General features: G+C 43.8%; 1 protein-coding gene across 5 annotated transcripts; it reads right to left on the minus strand.

The window, feature by feature from the left end:
• Positions 1 to 57: 57 nt before the first annotated feature.
• On the minus strand, positions 58 to 20,239 carry LOC306663219 (uncharacterized protein). Of its 5 annotated transcripts, none has more exons than XM_079143618.1 (6): positions 20,092 to 20,239; positions 15,026 to 15,164; positions 13,119 to 13,181; positions 3,709 to 3,835; positions 3,377 to 3,437; positions 58 to 2,824 (listed from the first exon to the last, which is right to left on the minus strand). In XM_079143618.1, exons 2-6 carry the CDS (start codon positions 15,053 to 15,055, stop codon positions 490 to 492), a joined length of 2,616 nt encoding a protein of 871 aa, XP_078999744.1. In that variant the 5' UTR covers positions 15,056 to 15,164; positions 20,092 to 20,239; the 3' UTR covers positions 58 to 489. The 5 variants fall into 5 exon arrangements, with proteins under 5 accessions (XP_078999744.1, XP_078999746.1, XP_078999745.1 ...); XM_079143620.1 differs by having other exon boundaries at positions 15,026 to 15,078; positions 20,092 to 20,217; XM_079143619.1 differs by lacking the exon at positions 20,092 to 20,239 and adding an exon at positions 15,433 to 15,793.
• Positions 20,240 to 22,380: the final 2,141 nt, after the last annotated feature.

Here is a 22,380-nt window from a genome sequence, read left to right on the forward strand (position 1 = left end):
TACACCTCAGATTGTCATGAAGGAGTTTTTTCTTTTTCAAATACGGATAACACCCTCTATATATAAGCAGTCTCATGCATAAGCAATTTCGATCAGATATGTCCACCCAATCCCGTGAAAGGTCAAGCAATCACGAGCTCAAGCATACATGTAGCCAATTGTAATAGCTTCCTGTTTTTCTCCAGACATACCAAGGAAGCCCTTTGGTTCCCTGCCAGCCCACAGACTCACACATGAAGATATGGGGGATACCTCACATGCAAACTGTAACATTTTGACCCTGGCCCACAAAAGCCCACAACCATTTCCAATGCAAAATACATTTTGTCCAATTCCAACACTGCCCAAAATTCAACTAAAGTCTCCTCTCAGACTCAGGATTTCCCACAATCCTTACATTCATAGGGCTTCTCTCCAGTATGTACTTGTTTATGAGTTCATTTATGTACTTGAAGGTAAAAGGAAGTAGTAAAGGCTTTTTCACATTGCTTATTTATAGGAATTCTCTCCAGTATGTGATCGTTCATGTATTTGAAGAGAAGAGGAACTACAGAAGGCTTTTCCACATTGTTTACATTCATAGGGCTTCTTTCCTGTATGAGTTCTTTCATGTGAATGAAGATGACTGGATGAAGCAAAGGCTTTCCCACATTGGTCACATTCATAGGGCTTCTCTCCAGTATGAATTCGTTTATGTATCTGAAGGTAAAAGGAAGTAGTAAAAGCTTTTCCACATTGTTTACATTTATAGGGCTTCTCTCCAGTATGTGATCGTTCATGTCGCTGAAGAGAAGAGGAACTACAGAAGGCTTTCCCACATTGTTTACATTCATAGGGCTTCTTTCCTGTATGAGTTCTTTCATGTGAATGAAGGTGACTGGATGAAGTAAAGGATTTCCCACAGTCCTTACATTCATAGGGCTTCTCTCCAGTATGAGTTCGATTATGTATTTGAAGGTAAGTGGAAGTACCGAAGGCTTTCCCACATTGTTTACATTCATAGGGTTTCTTTCCTGTATGGGTTTGCTCATGTAAGTGAAGTTGAATGGACTGAGTGAAGGCTTTTCCACACTGCTTACATTCATAGGGCTTTTCTCCTGTATGAGTTCGATTATGTTTTTGAAGATAAGGAGAAGAAGCGAAGGCTTTCCCACATTTTTCACATTCATAGGGCTTCTCTCCAGTATGAATTCGTTTATGTATTTGAAAGTAAGAGGAAGTAGAGAAGGCTTTTCCACATTGTTTACATTCATAGGGCTTCTTTCCTGTATGAGTTCTTTTGTGTGAATGAAGATGACTGGATGAAGCAAAGGCTTTCCCACATTGGTCACATTCATAGGGCTTCTCTCCAGTATGGATTCGTTTATGTATTTGAAGGTAAAAGGAAGTAGTAAAGGCTTTTTCACATTGATTACATTTATAGGGCTTCTCTCCAGTATGTGACCGTTCATGTATTTGAAGAGAAAAGGAACTACACAAGGATTTTCCACATTGTTTACATTCATAGGGCTTCTTTCCTGTATGAGTTCTTTCATGTGAGTGAAGATTAGTGGATGAAATAAAGGATTTCCCACAATCCTTACATTTATAGGGCTTCTCTCCAGTATGAGTTCGTTTATGTATTTGAAGGTAAAAGGACCTACTGAAGGCTTTCCCACATTGTTTACATTCATAGGGTTTCTTTCCTGTATGAGTTCTTTTATGTGAGTGAAGGTTACCAGATGAAGTAAAGGATTTCCCACAATCCTTACATTCATAGGGCTTCTCTCCAGTATGAGTTCGTTTATGTATCTGAAGGTAAACGGACCTACTGAAGACTTTCCCACATTGTTTACATTCATAGGGTTTCTTTCCTGTATGAATTCTTTCATGTGAGTGAAGGTTTTGGGATGAAACAAAGGATTTTCCATACTGCTTATATTCATAGGGCTTCTCTCCTGTGTGATTTCGATTATGTAGTTTAAGGGAAGAGGAAGTAGTGAAGGCTTTTCCACATTGTTTACATTCACAGGGTTTCTTTCCTGTATGAGTTCTTTTATGTGAGTGAAGGTTACCGGATGAAGTAAAGGATTTCCCACAATCCTTACATTCATAGGGCTTCTCTCCAGTATGAGTTCGTTTATGTATCTGAAGGTAAACGGACCTACTGAAGACTTTCCCACATTGTTTACATTCATAGGGTTTCTTTCCTGTATGAATTCTTTCATGTGAGTGAAGGTTTTGGGATGAAACAAAGGATTTTCCATACTGCTTACATTCATAGGGCTTCTTTCCTGTATGAGTTCTTTCATGTGAGTGAAGGTGACTGGATAAAGTAAAGGATTTTCCACACTGCTTACATACATAGGGCTTCTCTCTGGTATGAGATTGATTATGTTTTTGAAGGTCAGACAAAGCAGTGAAGGCTTTTCCACATTGTTTACATTCATAGGGCTTCTTCACTGTATGGGTTTCTTCATGTAATTGAAGGCTAGCTGAACTAATGAAGGCTTCCCTATTTCGTTTCCATTTGTTAGCCGTCTCTCCAGTATGAGTTTGTACATCTATTTGAAAGTAACTTGAATCTGAGAAGGCTTTTCCACATTCCTTACATCCACATAGATCCTTGCCAGTATGAGATCCTCCATGTTCTTGAAAACACCTGGAACTCAACTCTCTTCCCCATGTCAAATATCCATAACGCCCATTTACAGTGTGCTCTGATGCTTGTCTCTGATCACTTGTGAGAGGAAGGAAGGATTTTCTGTTTTGTTTAAGTTCATATGTCTTCCCTCCAGTCTCATGATTCTTATATGCCTTGTTTGCAGAGTGAGATATAAAGGACCTATTAAAGAAAAATTGATATATGAACATCTTCCCACATATACTGCTTTCAAATGAACTTTCTAGCAGAAATGCCTTTTAAGACTGGACTTGGAATATCACTGAAAGTTTTCCCACACTGAGTATCTTTTTAAATTTTTACAGAGCCTACCATATAATTTCTGTAAAAAAATTACAAGCGGAATTTATGGTTGGTTAATTGTACTTTTGCATTTTTTAATAGGCATTGGAATTACACTATAACCAAGGTCAGGGAAACTACTGGTTTCCTGTCATGTCTAAACTGTTTGAAAGACAGTATCATGATCACTTTGCAACAATGTTTCTCCATAGCTACTACAAAAACAGTGCTATCATAAATGCAGTTTGTTAGTACTGTCAAAAATCCATTATTTTGAAAGTATGAAACGTACCTTATATTAAAGTTCATGTCTGGTAAAAAAAGAATAAAGATAATTCATATCATGTTTCTTTTCTTTGCTTGTTTGTAAAATTATAAAACATGCTAGAATTCCCTCAAGGCACTCTATTTCCTCTTATAACTATAAATTACCTTACATCTCTCCGGGGATTTGTGTTCTGATCTTCAATATTCTGGAACTCCCATCTGTCTCCTAAAATATAGACCCAGAACAGTCATTATGAATCAGCAAGATTTCAGAAAGAATTATGAGAATTACAATTTGGGCAACTATAATGCACCCATAAAAAAGATGAAAAGGGAGGAAAAATTCTAGTTATTTATGCTGCACAGTGGAATGATATTAGTCCAAATTTATTCCCCAAAGTACTCCCTTCCCACATTCCAAATTCATGAGGAGAAAAAAAAAAAAAAAAAACCCCAGGGGATCTGTATTTTACTATGTAATGAAACATCATTCTTACCTAGAGAAGCCAGATTTCTAAGGACTTCCTGCATCACATCTCTGTAGAGATTCTTCTGGGAAGGATCCAGCAAAGACCACTCTTCCTCTGTGAAGTTCACAGCCACATCCTCAAAGGCCACTGAGTTCTAAAATATCCCACAAAAACGTAGTGCATGCCAGAAGAGACTGACAACATGAGGGCCATATTCTCAACATGTGAAATATTCTCATGTTTCTGTGATCTCCAAATATTTAGTCCATGATTTGGTCATCAAAACTTGTACTCTTAACCAGAGCATTAGACAAGTGAAAGAAATTAAAGTGTATCAATAGGAAAAGAAGAACTCAATCTACCACTATTTGCTGATGCCATGATTCTATATTTAGAAGATCCAAAAAATTCCAATGGAAAACTTCTAGGGCTGGGGAGATAGCTCAGTGGGTACAGTGCTTGCCTTGCAAGCAAAAGGCCCTGGGTTCGATCCCCAGCACTGCAAAAAAACAAACAAACAAACAAACAAAAAAAAAACCTTCCAGAACTCACAAATGAATTCAGCAAAGTAGCAAGATATAAAAAATATACAGAAATCATATGAATTTCTATACATAAGTGACTAACCCACTGAAAGAGAAAATTAGGTGAAAAACCACATTCAAAATAGCCTCAACAATAAAATACTTGGGAATCAATCTAACTAAAGAGATGAAAGACCTCTACAATTAAAACTACAGAACACTAAAGAAAGAAATTGAAAAAAACTTTGGAAGAAGAAAGATCTTCCATGTTCTTGGATAGGTAGAATTAATATTGTCAAAATGGCCATACTACCAGTAGTGTTATACAGATTCAATTCAATTCCTACTACAATCCCAATGACATTCTTCATAGAACCAGAAAAAGCAATCATGAAATTCATTTGGAAAAATAAGAGATCCAGAGTAGCAAAGGCAATCCTTAGTAATAAGAGTGAAGCAGAACACAACACCAGACATTAAACTATACTGCAGAGCAATAATAGCAAAACCAGCATGGTATTGGCACCAAAACAGACATGTAGACCAATGGTACAAAATAGAAGACACAGAGATAAACCTACATGAATACAGTCATCTCAAACTAGATAAAGGTTCCAAAAATATACGTTGGAAAAAAGCCTATTCAACAAATGGTATTAGGAAAACTGGAAATCTATTTGTAACAAAATGAAGTTAAATCTCTATCTCTCACCCTGCCTTAAACTCAACTCAACGTGGATCAAAGACATGCAACAGAGAGCCTGTGCTTAATAGAAGAAAAATCAGGCCCAAATCTTCATCGTGTTGGTTTAGGACCTGACTTCCTTAACAAGATTCCTAAAATGCAAGAAGTAAAATTAAGAATTAATAAATGGATGGATTTGAACTAAAAAGCTTCTCAGCAAAGGAAACAATTGATAATGTGAAGAGAGAGCCTACAGAATGGGAGAAAATCTCTACCACATGCATTTCAGATAGAGCACCAATCTCCAGGATATATAAAGAACTTGAAAAACTTAACAAAAAAAGCAAATAATCCAATCAATGAAAGGGCTAAGGAACTGAGCAACACTTCACAGAAGATATACATTTGAACAACAAACGTGAAAAAACGTTCATCATCTCTTACAATTAGAGAAATGCAAATCAAAACTATCCTAAGATTTCATCACACTTTAGTCAGAATGGCAATTATCAAGAGTACAAGCAACAAGAAGTGTTGGTTTGAGGATGTAGGTAAAAAGGTACACTCATACATTGTTGGTGGAACTACAGATTAGTGCAACCACTTTGGAAAGCTGTATGGAGATTCCTCGGAAAACTGGGAATAGAACCACCATTTGACTCAGCTATCCCACTCCTTGGTTTACACCCAAAGGACTTAAAATCAGCACACTACAATGATACAGCCACATCAATGTTTACAGCAGCTCAATTCACAATAGCTAAACTATGAAAGCAACCTAGATTCCCTTCAACAGATGAATGGATAAAGAAAATGTGGTAAATATACACAATGGAACACCACTCAGCTTTGAAGAAGAATTAATTTATGGCATTTTCAGGTAAATGGATGGAACTAGAAAATATCATGCTAAGTGAAATAAACCAATCCCAAAAAACTAAAGGCTGAATATTTTCTCTGATAAGGGGATGATGATCCATAGTAAGGGGTGGGTATGGAAGAATGAAAGAACTGTGGATTATGCAGAGAAGAGTGAAGGAAGGAGTGGGGTGGTGGGGATGGGAAGGACGGAATGATACATGTATACTCTATATACATGTATAAAAATTTTTTTAAAAAGATTTCCTTATTTTAAGTTGCTATAGTACAATGTATCTCTTGGGGGAAGGTGAATGAACAGTTCATGAGTTTTCCTATATTATTTGTACAACTTCGTGTAAATCTGCAATTACTTCAAAGTAAAAAAAAAAACAAAAAACTTGTACACTTTGTGTGTATTCACTTCCTGAAACAGAGGCATTCCAATATAAGACTGGAACTATCCAGAAAAGCATCAGCAGAATAAAAACACCCTTCTCACTGATGAGTCCAGGGAGTGAGGTATGCTCCCGGGTTACCCTTAATGACTTTGTAGGGTGCATGTCTAGCACATGGAATCATGAAGCCATACTACCTAATGTGCAGAAGAGAGCTACTATTAGTTCTCCTGAGAGTACCTATCATTAGAAATCCCTGTTGACAAAGTTGGACATTAGCTGATAGGAGGAGCTAAGGATTTAGGAAAGATCCCACCAAACTCAGCATTTACACTGACTCGTAGTGATTGAGAGTATATGGAAACAAAATGGTATTTACTAAACATCTGATTTACTGTAAAAATCCAACCTAAAGGATCAAAGTACCCCTGTGTCTAAAAACTATAATAAAAAGAAAAAGAACTCCCTGAACAAAAGTCTAAGAGCTTGCCTACTAGACAACATTTCATTGATGTGGTCACAACATGGTAGCTGGGGATTGAGCTCACCCTGTTTGACTACACCAAGAGAACAAGAAGAATTTGTAGGTTCACTCCAGATCAATTTTAACCACCTAATAAAAAAGAACACTTATAAAGAAACAATTTGATGATATCTTCCAATTAATACCAACATACAATGGGATAAGTATCAAATACCTCTTCTGACATTTAACAAACAGAATTCCAGTCATCAACAGAAAGTATTTTTCCAAACCCAATAAGAATTAAGAAATGTGTAACACCTACCAATATGTTCTAGACAGCAGACTGTTGGCTTATCCAATATAAAGTCATGTACCACAGAATAATGTTTTGCTCAAAGACACTTTTGATTAACAATGGGCTACACATACATAGTTATCCATAGTAAAGGAAGTACTGAAGTGTTGAGAGGGATGGTTGTACAGACAAACCTAATACATGACCACTTTGGTATCTTGCAAAGTAAATGCTGTGCAGGGCTATAGGTTAGGAAGCACTGGTGCCAGAGAGCCTAGCTCTATAATATGCTATTCCTTCTAGGACTGGGTAAATACACTATGGTGTTTTGTGTAATGGGGAGGAAGCCTAAAAATGCATATCCAGAGTGCTCAGTGACCCAGACTATAAATAAGGAACTTTCATATTATCCTATTGGACGCAGCATAGTATTTCCAAGGAGATGAACAAAGAGAAAGAACAAGAGAAGAAAAGTTTTAGTGACTTGAAATTCATATGGAAAATTGAAAAATGACATAAAAGGTATTGTAGATAAGTGGAAACATGCAATTTAAAAGATGAGTCATGACAAATAGGAATCTAATTTAAAACAGGCATCATTTTCCTCAATTCCAGGGACAATTATTAATTCATTAGATTCTGATGTGAAACACAAAACGAAAACAGTTTCAGAAGTTTGCAGACAATTTTTTTCTAGAGGAACAGGAAAGTATTTTTATATAAGAACAGTAAGCAATAATGAAGAATAAAAAATTCAAATATACTAAAATTAGGGAAAGTAAAAGATGAAAACAAGTGGAGGAGGAGCCTGCAATACACGGGACATCAGAGAGCCAGGGCACAGGGTGAACTGAAATTGAAAATAGCCAGGACATGGACAGAGGGTGACAGCTGCACTAACATGCTTAGAAACGATCTGCCAAGTCTTCAACAACAAAACTACAAAATACTTCTGAAAGAAACAATGCGTGTAGAGATACCTGGTATTTGTGAGCATAAGGAATTGTTAATCTATCCAAATCAACCATAATCAGTTCAATCACTTTCAAATTACCAATGACAAAATTTTTGTGGGGAAGTGTCCCAGGGACCGAAATCAGGGGCACTCGATCACTAAGCCACATCACTAACCCCATTTTGTATTTTATTAAGAGACAGGGTCTCACTGAGTGGATGGTGCCTTGCTTTTGCTGATGCTGGCTTTGAACTCTGGATCCTCATGCCTCATCATCCTGAGTAACTGGGATTAGAAGTGTGTGCCACCATGCTCACAACCAATGACATCTTTATACAAAAAATAAGAAGTATCATTCTAATGTTCACAAGGAATCACAAGAAACTCAAAAATGGAAGGAAAAAAAAATAAAGTGAAAAGCATCACATTTCCTGATTTCAAAACCTGCTCAAAATACAGTAACAGAGACAGTGTAGCTCTGGTTAAAGGCAGACACATATAGCAGTGGAGGAGAATGGGGGCCCAGGACAATGCTGACCCACAGAAGGAAAGGATGTGCCACAAGGGGCCAGGGTCACTCCAGGGGAACCAGATCTCTGGGGAATGAATGGCTGGCAAACTTGATGTTCTTGTCGACACTTGAAGTCAGACCCTCACCTCACAGCACATATGCACAGGAAATCCATGGGGACCAAAGTCCTAAAGTAAGATGTAAACCTCACCAATTCTTAGAACAAAATGCAGATATTAGTCTTATAACATGGATGTGGGGATGGTTTCTGGGATATGATACCATCCTCAAGATTCAGGAAAATACTATACAAATGATTTCGCCAAAAACAGCTTTCAGTCCTGTTCTGAAGCAATGAGTCTGGAATTGAAGGACACCAGCTAAGTGAAATAAGCCAGGCACAGAGACACCATGTGCTCTCACTCACATGGGAGCTGCAAGCTGACTTCACAGCAAGTACAGAGTAGTTACCAGAGGTGAGGAAGACAGGGGAGGGAAGAGAAGATGGGATGGGGAGGAGGCTGGACATCAGGGACCAGAATACACTCAGGAGGAGCCAGCAGGACTGCCCTCCAGCACAGCAGAGGGACCACGGTACATAGCATGTCACTGTGCATTTCAAATGAGCTGGGGGAGCAGTCCACAGACACCAAGAAAGGACAAATGTTAGGAGACAAAGAGCTGATGCCCTGATCTGATCAGACACACTGGGATAGGTATGCAGCTAGCTCACTGCACCTCATCAGCATGTGAATTTAACAGTGAATCAACACCACAAAGTGAAAACTCTGTCCTTGTGGGACACCATCAGCAAAGTGAACGGAACCCCAGAGAACTGTAGAAATACCTGTGCATCAGGCTTTAGGAGAGGTGGCGATACCTAGAAAGAATGAAAAAGCAGCTGACAATGCTCAAGGGATCTTAACAACATAAACACCCACACACCTGGAAAAGAAGGAAACATCCTAAAAGTCTGCACGGATCTACAAAATCTGAGGCTATGCTGAAGGACGAAAGGCTCTCTCCATGATGACAAAAAGAAACGCGTCAAGGATGCCTGCTCTCACCACTTCTAGACAGCACAGCAAGAGGGTGCTACCACGGAAACCAGGAAGAAAGTCAGGATGTTTCTGGACCCAGGACAAACTCACACAGTCCTAGACATTGAGGCAAAATTAAGGACTTTAAGCAGACACAGGTGGGTACAGGAAACACAGACTCAGACTCACCTGCAGAGACAGCAGTCACAGGCACCAAGACAGGAGAAAAAAGCACAGCCTCTGCACCTTCACCACCTCCCTGCCCAACAGCGACCACCTCACACAGTGCACATTTGACTTGAATTTCTGACTTCCTGCTCCCTAGAGTTACTGCAAGTGGACAGGGCATTTAATGAGGTTTCACCATGGTTGTACCTACCAGGGCCGCACCCTGGCTTGTAAATGGTGGGACACAAGCACTCACAGATACACACAGGTCTCAGACCTCCTCACAGGCCCAAGACCACTTGACTTTCACAGGCTGAAGTGCTCAACCCCAACTCGTGTCACAGTGGTAGCTCTTGATCTCTAGCCATTTCCAAAAGTTGGGGTAACAAATGAGTTCACAATGCAGGTCCACAAAATTCTATACTGCAACGTGTACAGCAGCAGTATGCATTATTTTCAGAAACTGGAAGCACCCCAGAGGAAGATGTGTTCCAAGGTCAGCAGTGAAAAATTAATACAGAAAACTCAATGAAAATCAGGAGCTGGGTTGTAGCATGTGTGAGGAACTGTTTTGGATTCTCAGCACCATATATAAATAAATGAATTAAATAAGGTCTATCAACATCTAAAAAAGTATATATATATATTAAAAAATAAATAAAAATCAACAATCAACTTCTATATATATGAATTGAAATACTGAAATGCAATTAAAAGTTCATCTACAATGGAACCCCAAAAATACAGAATAAAAACCAGTAATATATAATGCAAGATACATATACATAATAAAATATAAGACAGCAGCCTGAGGGTCCAGTGTGGTGCCCTGGTCACTGACAACCGAGGGGACTGGGGAGGATTTACCTGTGAATTACTGCATTTCATATCACAGTGGATCTACTGCTATCTGAAAGTCTGTATAAGGATTCTGACAATTTTGCCTAAGTCAGAAGACAACTGGTGTAGAAAATTAGTGCAAAATGCTTAAACATGTTTAAAGGAAACAAAGTCCTACATCTGAATGGATGTTTAAACAAAAAAATGACAATGCGAAATATGACAGAAAAAGGAACAATATAAACTCTCCTCAGAAAATACAGTGTTCATGCCCAGTGTGGTGGTGCATGGTTCCAATACCAGTGATTTATATCAGGATCAGAAGTTCAAAGCCAACCTTAGAACCTAAGCAACTTAGTAAGAACCAGTCACTAAAAAATAAAGAGACCTGGGGATATGGCTTAGTGGTTATGTGTCACCAGGTACATTCCCTGGAATAAAAAAAAAAAAAAAAAAAAGGTATTCAGTGGGACACAGTGGTACATGTTCAAATCCCAGGGATTTAAGAGGCTGAGGTGGGACGACCACACAAAGCAGTCTGTCCTAGAATACATAGTGAGAATCTGTCTCAAAATAAAAAATACAAAGATCTGGGGATATAGCTCAGTGGTACAGCAACCCTGGTTTCAAACCCTAGTACAGAAAAAAGGAGAAATGAGAGTATTCACCAACACCCAGTGGACCCAGGTGATTCTGCTCAGATCTGCAGAGAACAGGCTGAAGCAGAGTTTCAAACAGCATGACCATGTGTTAAACCAGCAGCCCCAGCACAACTACCCACAGAAACTGGAGGAGCTGAGCTCTCACTATTGCTTCTGTATACTTTCCACCTATTTCCTCATGGGACTCAGTCAAAACTCTGGCTCAACACAGCTAAGAGAGACCCACTAAGAATAATGAACAGCTAAACTACATCTCCAAAATTACTCTAGAAAGTCACTACACACAAGACTACAGTCAACACACAAGAGCACTCTCAATATAGGAGAAACTGATTTCAGAGGAACCCATTATAATATTCAAATACCCACTTCTCAAAAGAAACCGAGTAAAGAATGCACAGAAATAGGGAAATACATCAGTGCAAAATGCATCAATGGAAAAAAACACCTGACTTCAAGCACCACTGAGAAAACACAGACACTAGACTCACTAACAAGACCCAAACCTACTGCCTTAGTCTTTCAGATGCATGACCTACAACAGGTGAGAACACCTGATGAACACCTGAGACTCACAAGGAAACCGTGGTGAAATCCAGTGACTGGGAGACAGCAGCAACCGTCTAACAGTGGGTGAGAGATGGAGCACACAGAGAGCACACAAGGTGAGCGTGACTCAACAGCACACCCACCACAGGGACATCATGCACTGCCAGGTTCTCCAACCTTCTCCACAACACAGGGAAGGTGCCAAGAGCAGCCACATGCAGCCACGACAGGCATGAGTGTAAAAGGCTGGCAAATTCCAGCACCTGCACCAGGAACACTGGAGTCACACCGACGTCAGTACCAGAAGCACAGCCAGGTGACCTCCAGGTGAGTGCAGATCACATCCCAGAGTTCCACACAGCCCACGGGCCAAGGACGCTCAGGATGGGGCTGAACAGGTCAGAGGAAAAGATCTGAAACTGCATCCTAGGAAACTGTGGAACACAGACAGGCAGTGCTTAGGGGAATCAAAGGTGCTGAAAGCTTACATGACAAAAGAAGGACGAAAACCACACATAAAAACTTCCACTGTAGGAACGAAAGGACAAAGAGCAAGGAGAACCTACACCTGACACTGCCACAGAATTAAAGACATCAATGAAACTGTGACCAGGAAATCAAGAGAATCAAAATCAAAAGCAGGTTCTTCATGGGGCTGGGAATATAGCTCAGATGGTAGAGTGCTTGCCTTGCAAGCACAAGGTCCTGGGTTCAATCCCCAGCACTGCAAAAACAAAACAAAACAAAATACAGGTTCTTCATGGACATGCTTGTAACAGACACACCACAGCTCAGTTAAGAAAAGAGACACAAAACTAACTCAGCAGACGTGAAAGACACCATTATTAATCCTACGGAGAGTAAAAGAACTGGACAGGAATATTATAAGTATTTGACCACAATCTGAGAGCTCAGATAAACTGGATCAACTCCTGGGACAAACAATTGAGCACAACTCACACACCAGGAGGAACACATGTGAACAGGCTTGTGAAGTGATAATAACCGTCAACAAAGGACAGGCATGGCCCAGTGGTGTCCTGGTGGATTCTGCACCACACTAGGAGGAAAAGAAAATTCTCCTTAATCTCCTCTAAAAGGAAGCAGGTAACACTCCAATTCATTCCACAGGCGTAGCCTGTGTGACATGCTGTGATGTGAACAGTTTCTGACAGCCAAGCCAGGGAACCTGCCTGGACCACAGGTGGCTGGATTCAGCACCCCGGCTAAATGGGAAATAATCAGCAATGAAAAGAGGAGAAATGAATTGCATGCAGCTTGATCGAATGGCAGAGGGGCAGCTTGGTTGGTTCTCTGGCTTCATTTCTTAAATTCCGTGAAGTCCAAGACCAGGATTGCTTTGTTCAGCAACTTCAGAAAACTTCTATAAGTGCAAATAGTACAGAAAGCTCTAACAGTAGCCAAAATGTCCAGGAGTCTCCAAAAGCTTGTTAGAGAACACTGTCAGGTAGTATTTATACACTACCTGAAGGTCTACGTAAACCCCAAAATTCACAAGGTACAACATGAACTCACAGTGTGACTGCATCTGGGAGAAAAGGGAATTAGATGAGATGGTGAAAGATGCTCATGAATTATTGGTAATCTCATAAAAACTTGTGTGTTCAGACAACAGAGATATTCAATATCAATTTCCATGATACTAAATCAATTTGGAAGTAAATGATCATATTTTGATATATGTGGCAATTGCCATGTTTGTCCCATGAAATATGGTGTTAATGAAGTAAAAAGGAGGTATTCACTCTCACAAGATTTTCATTATACAAAGGAACCTACATGGTCATGAATTTTTGGACTCCAAATCTACCTACTACACATTTTGTGGAAATGTAGCCCTTTTGTGCACCAACAATGACAGATTTATTTTTCTCCTTTCACTAGGAGCATTCTTCAACCTCGCACACAAAAATTTGTTTCAAATCAAATTTTTAAAAAGGTGAGGTTTAGGAAATATTCTACACATGCTAAGATGAATCAGAAAGATGAAAATTGTTATCAAATGGAAAAAAAAGTCAAACTAGGTACTTCTTTGAAATATACTTCTTTTTACTCTTTTAGAATATTTTACTTTGCTCATGTCTGAATAAATATATTTCACATTTGAGGAAACCTGGGTCTCAAATAAATGAGTAGCTCATTTCAGAAGAGAAACACAGGAAGAGCTGGTGCAGAGGCAGCACAGACGTGTCAGGAAGGACCAGGGAAGGCCCCTGCCAGCTGGGCCTCCTCCCACCTGGTCCTGCTCACTGAAATACTCCCTGGCCGCCCTCCCAGGAGACCTGCACCAGGACTCCATCTGTGGGGCTTTTCAGGTTTGCACAGCACTGCACTGGGGTGGGTGGTTCTCTTGCTCTGGAGAGTTCTTGCTCCTTGACATTTGTGAGACATGCAAGGAGCACGAATCACTGCTGACCTGACCTCAGCACCAGCATCCACAGGCTGTTGCCCACCTGTCTCCAAGGAAGGGGAACAGGGCTTGGGAATACCATGTCTAGGAGGCCGCTGTCTAGATGAGGCCTGTTCCAGGAGATTCTCAGCCCTGGGGCCTCCAGCTGCTCCCCTGGCAGGCTGCACCCCAAACCTCAGTCTCCTCTAGAAGGAGCTGACCCAGGGCCTGAAATTGCCTGCACCCTGCAGGACAAAGAGCAGCCTTGGGCAGCTTGTGGCAGCCCCAGGGAAGGGCAGTGCCTGAGGACACAGGATCCTGTGGGGTGTGCAATGGACACCTGGGTACAAGTTGTTCTGATGTGGTGTCTGTGCCTGGGGAAGGTAAAGGAAGAGAAGCACAAAGAGCAGTAACAGTAGAGTTCCAGGTGACTGTTCTCTGCTTTCCCATCATGGAAAATTCATGAACAGACAATCAATCTTTCATGCTCTGCCCACTTGAATTCAATATGAGGCTAAGGGGCTGAGAATGCTGGAAACTGAAGGGGAAATCAGAGTCTGGAAATGTGAACAGCTGGAATTCTGAGGATCAACTGAGAGCCTGGCAGTGGCTAGGTGGGGAAAGCAAGGTGGCATTCAGGAGAAGAAAGGAAAGTGACCACTCAGCATCCTCCACACAGGAGCCCACACCTCAGTCAGGAGCCCCTGAGGCCCTCTGCCTTCACTGCACACTCAGAGCCTAGGGCAGGGGTCCAGTGTGCACAGAGGGCTCTGCCAAAGTGGCTGCAGACAAGGCAGCACACTGGGAACCACCCTGGACCAGCCCACACCAAGGCCTGAAGGCAGCAGGGCTGAGCTGGAGCAGCATCAGACTCAGGTCTGGGTGGGCAGACTCTGGAGCTGACAGAGGGAGGCCAGAGTCCAGCCACCCCTGCTCCACGAGTTCTAACCAGTCCACCTCCCCCAGGAGTCCTCACCACTCACCATTTCCTGCCTTCTGGAAAGTCCTGACATCCTTCCTGGGGATCTCACAGCACCTGCAGCTCACAGGGAGACAGTCTCAGCCAGAGCCACGGGGGCCTCACACAGCAGAGGAGACACAGTCCTGGAGATGGATTCTGAGCTGCACAGGGTGAGAGACCAAGGCTTGTGACTGTGGAAGGCCACCCCCTCCCACCAGCTGCCTGCTGACTGGCCAGGGCTCCACAAGACCCCTCTCTCACCCCAGCCCACACATGCACACTGTGGGGCCATGAGTGACAGGGGATGGATCAGACTACTGGATAAGTGAGGGCAGAAGGACAGGTTCTTGGCAAAAGCCTTTTTGATCAGAACTTCCTCCCTTGGAGGAGACCTGCTCCATCAGGGGAACATTTCCAGGCAGTTAAGACCTTTCTCAAGTAGGCCCTGTCGTCCTCTCCTCTCAGGAGCCTCTTCCTGCATCTTCTGCCTGAGCACAGAGTCATTAGCAAGTGTGAGGAATTACACACTCAGGGTACAAGGCAACTGATCCCGACCTCAGAGAAGGTGGGATCCAGGTCAGGCCAGACTGGAGAGGAGGGACACAGGCAGCTTTCACTTGGGAAGAGCCAGGGGCTGCATGGCCAAGCCCTCCTCACACTGTAACTCTCTCAACTCACTTCCAGCCAAGAAAATAAAAAGACAACAATACAATTATTGAATGCTTTACATAGCAATAAATGGAAATAAAAAGAAAGAAGAGCAAACTTTTGAACCACGTCAGGTAAGGAGCCTGACTCACCCACAGAATGAAAACTGCTGTTGGATCACACCTGTAATCCTCGTGGCTCGGGAGGCTGAGACAGCAGGATCACAAGTCCAAAGTCAGCCTCAGCACAAGGGAGTGAGACCCTCTCTCTGAATAATAAAAAATAGGGCTGGGGATGTGGCTCAGTGGTACAGTGCCCCTAAGCTCAAACCCTGGAAAAAGAAAAGAAAAGAAAAGAAAACACACCTGTAGAGAGATAAACCATTCCCACAGTTGGGAGCCCGACTCTGACTGATGAAATGCACCCCCAGGAAGGCTTAGTCCTTGGTGACCAGGAGGGGACACCTGGATCTACCTCTGAGAACCCAACATGTCCCTGTTCTGTAGGTTTTCTTAATAAGAAGCTCAAGAAAATTCAAAGGAATAGAATGATAAACCCAAGACAATTAAGAATGAGGCCACTCCATCAAACTGCAATAGGGTGCAGAGAAAGCTGCCCCACCTCAGAGGAAATGTCTGCCATCTTACAATAGAAAATGAATTCATGTGCAGGTATGTGAAACGAGAAATAACCTCACAAATGAATTAAACATGAGAAAATTGACTGAAAACCATTTCCATGAACATGGAGCTACACAGAAAACTGCTCATGCAAATGGCATTAATTGAAAAGCATTCTGTAGCCACGTGGAGGTAAAGAAGATAGACGTGTGCAGGGTATTAACACACATGGATGAACAGACAGAGCTCATCCACACACTGCACTGGAATTTGCCAGTAATCTGAATTCATCCATAATCTATAACCTGACAAAGATCTGCCAATGTGAAAACACTGCATACGTGGGGACCAATTAAAAAAAAAAGAATGAAATTGTCAAGAACATTAAAAAAAAAAGTTGTCAGGTTCCTGAAGCAGGAACAGGTGGGGGAACTGGGAGACTCACGGCCTCAGACAGCAAACCCAGTCTAAGGTACTGAGGCCGAGGAACCAACTTACACGTCACAGCACCACAGTGACAGAGGACTAATGCAGCACTAAGTTAGTGAAAACTCAGTAAGACAGAAGCAAGGAACATTCTGCCTCCTCACAGATGGTTAAACTACAGGGAATGACAGGCACTGAGCTCACCTCCAATGAGCTTGATCCTGAAATCCCTCCCCTCTTTGTTCCCTCATAAGCAATTAGCTCAACAAACTTCTCTTCAGGGATCAGAACAAATACTTGTTAATCAAACTTGCCTCCAGTTTCTCTCCCTCCTCCAGGACCCTGAACTCTGACCCACTGGCCCCTGGAGCCAGCACAGGACCCCTCTTCCTGCCCCCTCCTGAGAACAGGCTGACTTCTGGTGAAACACTCTGACCTGGGATCTGACCCTGCCCCTCCTTGCTGCCCTCCCCTCCAGCTTCTTCCTAACCCTGCCTGCCCTCCCTGCAGCCCTGTTCTGCAGGAGCTGTGGGTGCCTGCAGAGCTTACCTGGGTTCTCTCCTCAAGTGCACTACTCCTTCAGAACAGGGGCGCTTCTTGCCCAAACCTGCACTTGTTTCATTGCACACTCTGGGGACAGCCCTGGACAACATCAACTGCACCCACAGGAAGGGCATCCCTTAGCCTTCCCATCCTGTCCCCCCACCACATCTGCCTGAGGACCCCAGCTTTCCAGAGCTCTGGAGCTTCTCAGCCTAAAGGGATCCTTCCAGGGTTGGTGTGAGCAGCCTGGGCCTCTGTAGGGAGGCTGCCCAGAAAGCTCTGACTGGACCTTCAATGGCCTCCTTTTGCAGGATCACGTCTGGCCTTGGATTACAGCCACTGGGATCAAGATCTCTACTTCTCAGTCAAGTTTTCAATTAGAAGCGACTGAGGGTTTAAAGAACCCAAAAAAATCAAACACAGTGTTTTTGTTTTCAGGAGGAAAAATTTTAAGACACTTAACATTTAATAATTCAGCAGGAAAATCAAATTTATGCCCTTTTGGACAATAAACATGTTATTTAATTGGTATTTCCAAGACAATGTATTTGGTGATCAATCACCACAGGGGACTACTATTTGGAATTTCTAGTTCTGATGAATAAAATCAGTGTTAAACATTCACCTGTAGTTCACAGGATACAGAGCACAAACATCCAGTGCTAAAACTCTGCAAAATACAGGAGTTGATGTCTTGGTGAATCTTTGTCATGAACCAATTCATCTAGCAGATGTATTGGGGAAATGTACTCACTTTCTGCATCCATACTGGTACAAGATCTTCCCTATTTCTTTTCCCAGGTAGCATTCCTCAAGCAAAGTCCTGGAATTCTGTTTTAAACCACTCCCCCCATCCCAGACCCCTCCCAAAAAAAAAAAGAACACATCTGATAAGTTTAATGTTCTCACCCTGGGGGAGACAAAAGGTACATAAGAATTTTTAACTACCAGGTGTGGTGGTGCAGACCTAAAATCCCAGTGACCTGGGAGGATGACACAGGAGGATCACAAGTTCAAAACTAGCCTCAGCAATTTAGCAAGGCCCTCAGCAACTTGGTGAGGTTGAATCTTTCTAATAAAGAAACCAACTTATCTATCACACTCTGTTCTATGAATGCAATCATTTCTGCAAACACACTGAAACTGGGATTTCCCCTATTTCTATTCCCAGATGGTATTCCCAAAGCAAAGCCCTGGAATTCTATATTAAATGAGCAACCCCTGTCCTTCCCCGCGTGCGCGCGCGCACACACACACACAGAGAACACACCTGAGAAACTCAGTGAACTCGCTCTGGGGAAGAAAAACAGTACATAAGAATTTTTAAGGTACAGACTATAATAACAAATGTTTTTTCTTTTCTTTTTCTTTATTTTTTCCCCTGACTTGTACCTCCATCTTGCCCTTCAGGAATATTTTCTCATTTTTCAGATCTACTAATAAATTACATTGCACAATTAATGAAAAACTGAAGCTAAAATAAGGGAGCAAGTCTTTCCAAGACTACTAACCCAGGGAGGGGCAGCACCACTGGACACTGACATGCCAGACTTGAGCTTCAGGTCAGACATCTGTCACCAGGAACATTCTCCCACCCCTCCTGCTGCTCAAGAGCTTAGCAGGGTTTTGTTGCACCTTGCTGAGGTCAGTTTTCCCTGCTCATCATGATGATTGTTCTTCCTTCCCAACTCTGAGAGAATCCAGAGGGCAGGAACCATGTCTGTCATGTTCCCTCAACACCAGCATCTCATCCTGACCTTGGTATCTCCAGCTGCTCCACTGAGAGGCTGCACCCCACACCTTAGGCTGCCCGAGGAAAAGCGAACTTAGGGCCTAAAATTGGCTGCACCCTGCAGGACACAGTACAACCCCAGGAAAGGAAGGTCAGCAGCAGCTGAAGATCCAGCATCCTGTGTAGTGGCCAATAACACCTCCACCTAAAGGTGTCTGTACCTGGGCAAGATAAAGAGGCATAAGTACTTTTAAACACAATTGCCAGGTCATTTCTCTCTGCTTGACACTCACGGCAAATGTTTGCCTACATTAAAAAAAAAAAAAAAAAGTTACTTAAAAGTGTCATCCATTGTTGTTAAACTACAATTAAAATACTGTCTACTTGAATGTACACTGTGGAACAAATAGTTGATAAAATTGTTCACTAGAGAGTACAGTTGTCATCTGGGAATGCGGGGTGGGAACTGGAATTTTAAGGGTCTGCTGCCAGCCCTAGGAGGAGCGAGGCTTCCACGTGGAAAACGGATTTGATAACCAGCTTCCTGCACATTTAGAATTCTGTCTGTGGGGTGCACAGGTTAATCCCAGGTGAAAGGAGGGACAAGTGGGGACTCCTAGGGTCAACTGTCGCACTCAGAACACACTCCAGTCCAGGTTCCCTGACACCTTCCCCTGCTCACCCACAACCGGAATCTTCAGGCTGCAAAAGCTGCCCAGCCCGCCCCTGGGAAAGGTGACCAGGGCGACCGCGCAAGCTGGGATTCGGTCGCACGGTCCGAAGCCGAGCTCGGGGTCCCGCTCCCAGACCACCCCGGGGGCCCAGGGCTCAGGGGTTCAGGGCCACTCGCCAGTAGGATTCGCCACGCTCCGCGGCCCACTTCGGGGATCCGCGCCCAGCCCACCCCACGGGACCAGGGGACAGGGCCCAGGGTCACCCTCCAGCGGGGACTCCACCGCCCTAGGCAGCCGCCCTCGGGGACCCCGCCCAGCCCACCCCCGGGACCAGGGACAGGCCCCAGGGCCACCGCAGCCGGACTCGGCCACGCTCCGCAGCTCACACGCCGGGTCCCCACGGCAGGTGCTGACCGGGTCCCCCCAGCCCCGGCCGCACACGCACCTTGCTTCCTCCGGGGTGACCCGTCGTCCTCCCGAGGGACCTCCGGGGCTCGCGGGGCGCACAGGCTGCGCAGAGTCGGCGGAGATGCCCGAGCACAGGACGCCCGGCGGGAGGAAGTAGCTCAGCGCTGAGCAAGGAAAGCGCGCGAGACCGCGGAAGCCCGCCCCGCCCCTCCGTCCGCGCCTGATTGGACAGCTCCGCCCCAGCGCCCTGACGGACGCCTCCAGGCACCGCCCCAGCCCGAGTGACAGCTAATGCCACCCAATCCCTGGCTGAAGTCGGCAGAGTGACTTCACTCTGCCCCGCCCTCTGCAGCAGGACTCCCTGCCGCTGGGACCTGACCCTGGCGGGAAGGGTTCCTATTTCTCCTGGTGTAGAAGGTGGTGTCTGAATGGGAGCCACAGACGCCAGCGCTGCGTGGAAACTACCGTGCGGTCAGATCGGAAGCAATTTGAGAATACATTAAAATTTCAGATTGCATGACCTGCTCACCTGTGTTCATTGCAGGGCAGATTCCTAAAAATGTCACTCCTGGACAGGCTAATTAATGCCCAGGTATGTGCATAGTCACCTCCACATCCAGTACCTCATGGGCCTTCCAGCAGAAATGGAATTGTTGAAATTGGCACGTTTAAGATGTTATGTCCCTCTAATGGAGCAAATTCACGTAGTCTTTTCTGTCATTTAGAGTATTTAAAAAGTTTCTTGGTGTAAGTGATACTGCTCTTTACCGGTGACGAGTCCCGCTTCCTCAGGTGTTGAAGTATAACTGCTGGAGAAGCATCCGAGGCAAATGTAGAGTGGAAATGCAGCTTTATTAAAGAAAAGTAAAAGCAGACTTCTCCCGGGTGGAAGAAGGGGACCCAAAGGCGGAATCCGTGGGATGAGCAAATCCTGTCCTTTTTATGGGTTTTGTTCTCCCATTCTCTCCCCCTTATCTCTTTCCTTCCTGCCTAGGGATTAGGCCTGGTTTTGCAGATGAGATGTGAAAAGTGAAAAGCGGATGGGGCAGGGGGAGGGCCAAAGTGACTCAGGCAGGTAAGGGCCCAGGGGGCATTAATCAGCATCTTCCTGCCTGCAGTCTCTGACAAGGGCAGGTAACTCTGGTTATCAATGGGCTCTGCAGGTCCTTGACATTCCATTCTCCCACAGCTGTCTCCAACTTCCAGAGGCAGATGGCTTTATGGCCTCCATTTCCTTGATCCGACCTCATTCCCTATTTCTACACTAACTGCCTGTCCCCAGTTCTGGCTTCATAAGTTTTGTACATTTCCTTTCAAGTTTACTTTTGGATATATTTGTTTTATGTTAAAAATTGTGTTTGTTCCTCAAATAGAATTTGCAAAATTGTAATTTGTTTTATGTATGAAAGTTCATTTGTTATTGAAAGAATGGACATTTTTTTAAGTTGTCTGTTTTATCTCAACTCCCTAAGGTCTCCCTCCCAGTAATGGGAACAAAGCCCTTAAAGTTGTTCCAGGAAACAGCCCCAAACAGAGAGTAAAAGGGTAAATTGAGCCAGATAGCTAGATAGTGCTCAAACAGTAGGATTACCAGAAACTATTGACCAGAATCTACGCCCTGTTGTAAAACATTGTGAAATATGTTATATGTTATCAGCAAACCCAGACCCCCTTTGACATTTCCCGGCAGCTTTGTTCCCCTTTTCCCTTTCATGTGCGACCCCTCCCGATGTGTGGTCTCTGCCTTTATAAACCTACAAGATTTTCTGCTAGGGACTCGACTCCTGGAGTTGGGTCCCAGCACGCTGGAATAAACACCTCTTGCGGTTTGCATCAAGTGACGCCTCCTGCAGTTGGTTGGGGTTGCCGTCCATCCATGGGACAGAGTTGGGGTTTCCTTTTTGGGGGCCTTACATTTGGGGGCTCGCCCGGGATAAGACGACCCCCCCTCATCCGCGGAGTAGACCTTGGAGGTAAGAAGGGGTACCCCGAAGTTGTCTGTCTTTGTCTTGTATTTTGTTAGTTGGCCTGGTTCTGTGAGCGCGCTTTCGGTTTCGGTGGCAGCCGTTCGGTGACTCCTGAGAGTGGCCGAACAGTGGTCGGTTGACGTGCCTGGGGGGCCACAGGTTGCAGCCCTGGGGGACGCCCTAAGGGTGGAGGAGAGCCAGGGACGCCTGGTAGTCTCCATCGGTAAGGGCCGCTGATGGGGTTCAATTGGTGGATCAGAGATTGGCGCCCGTCTGTATCTGGTTCTGTTATGTGTTTGTGGCGGAGGTGGAGGAAGGGTTGGAATAACTGTGGGGTTCTTGGCCCGGGCTACTCTAGG

Source organism: Sciurus vulgaris (genome assembly GCF_902686455.1).
Source record: "Sciurus vulgaris genome assembly, chromosome: 6".
In the NCBI taxonomy this organism is placed as follows: domain Eukaryota; kingdom Metazoa; phylum Chordata; class Mammalia; order Rodentia; family Sciuridae; genus Sciurus; species Sciurus vulgaris.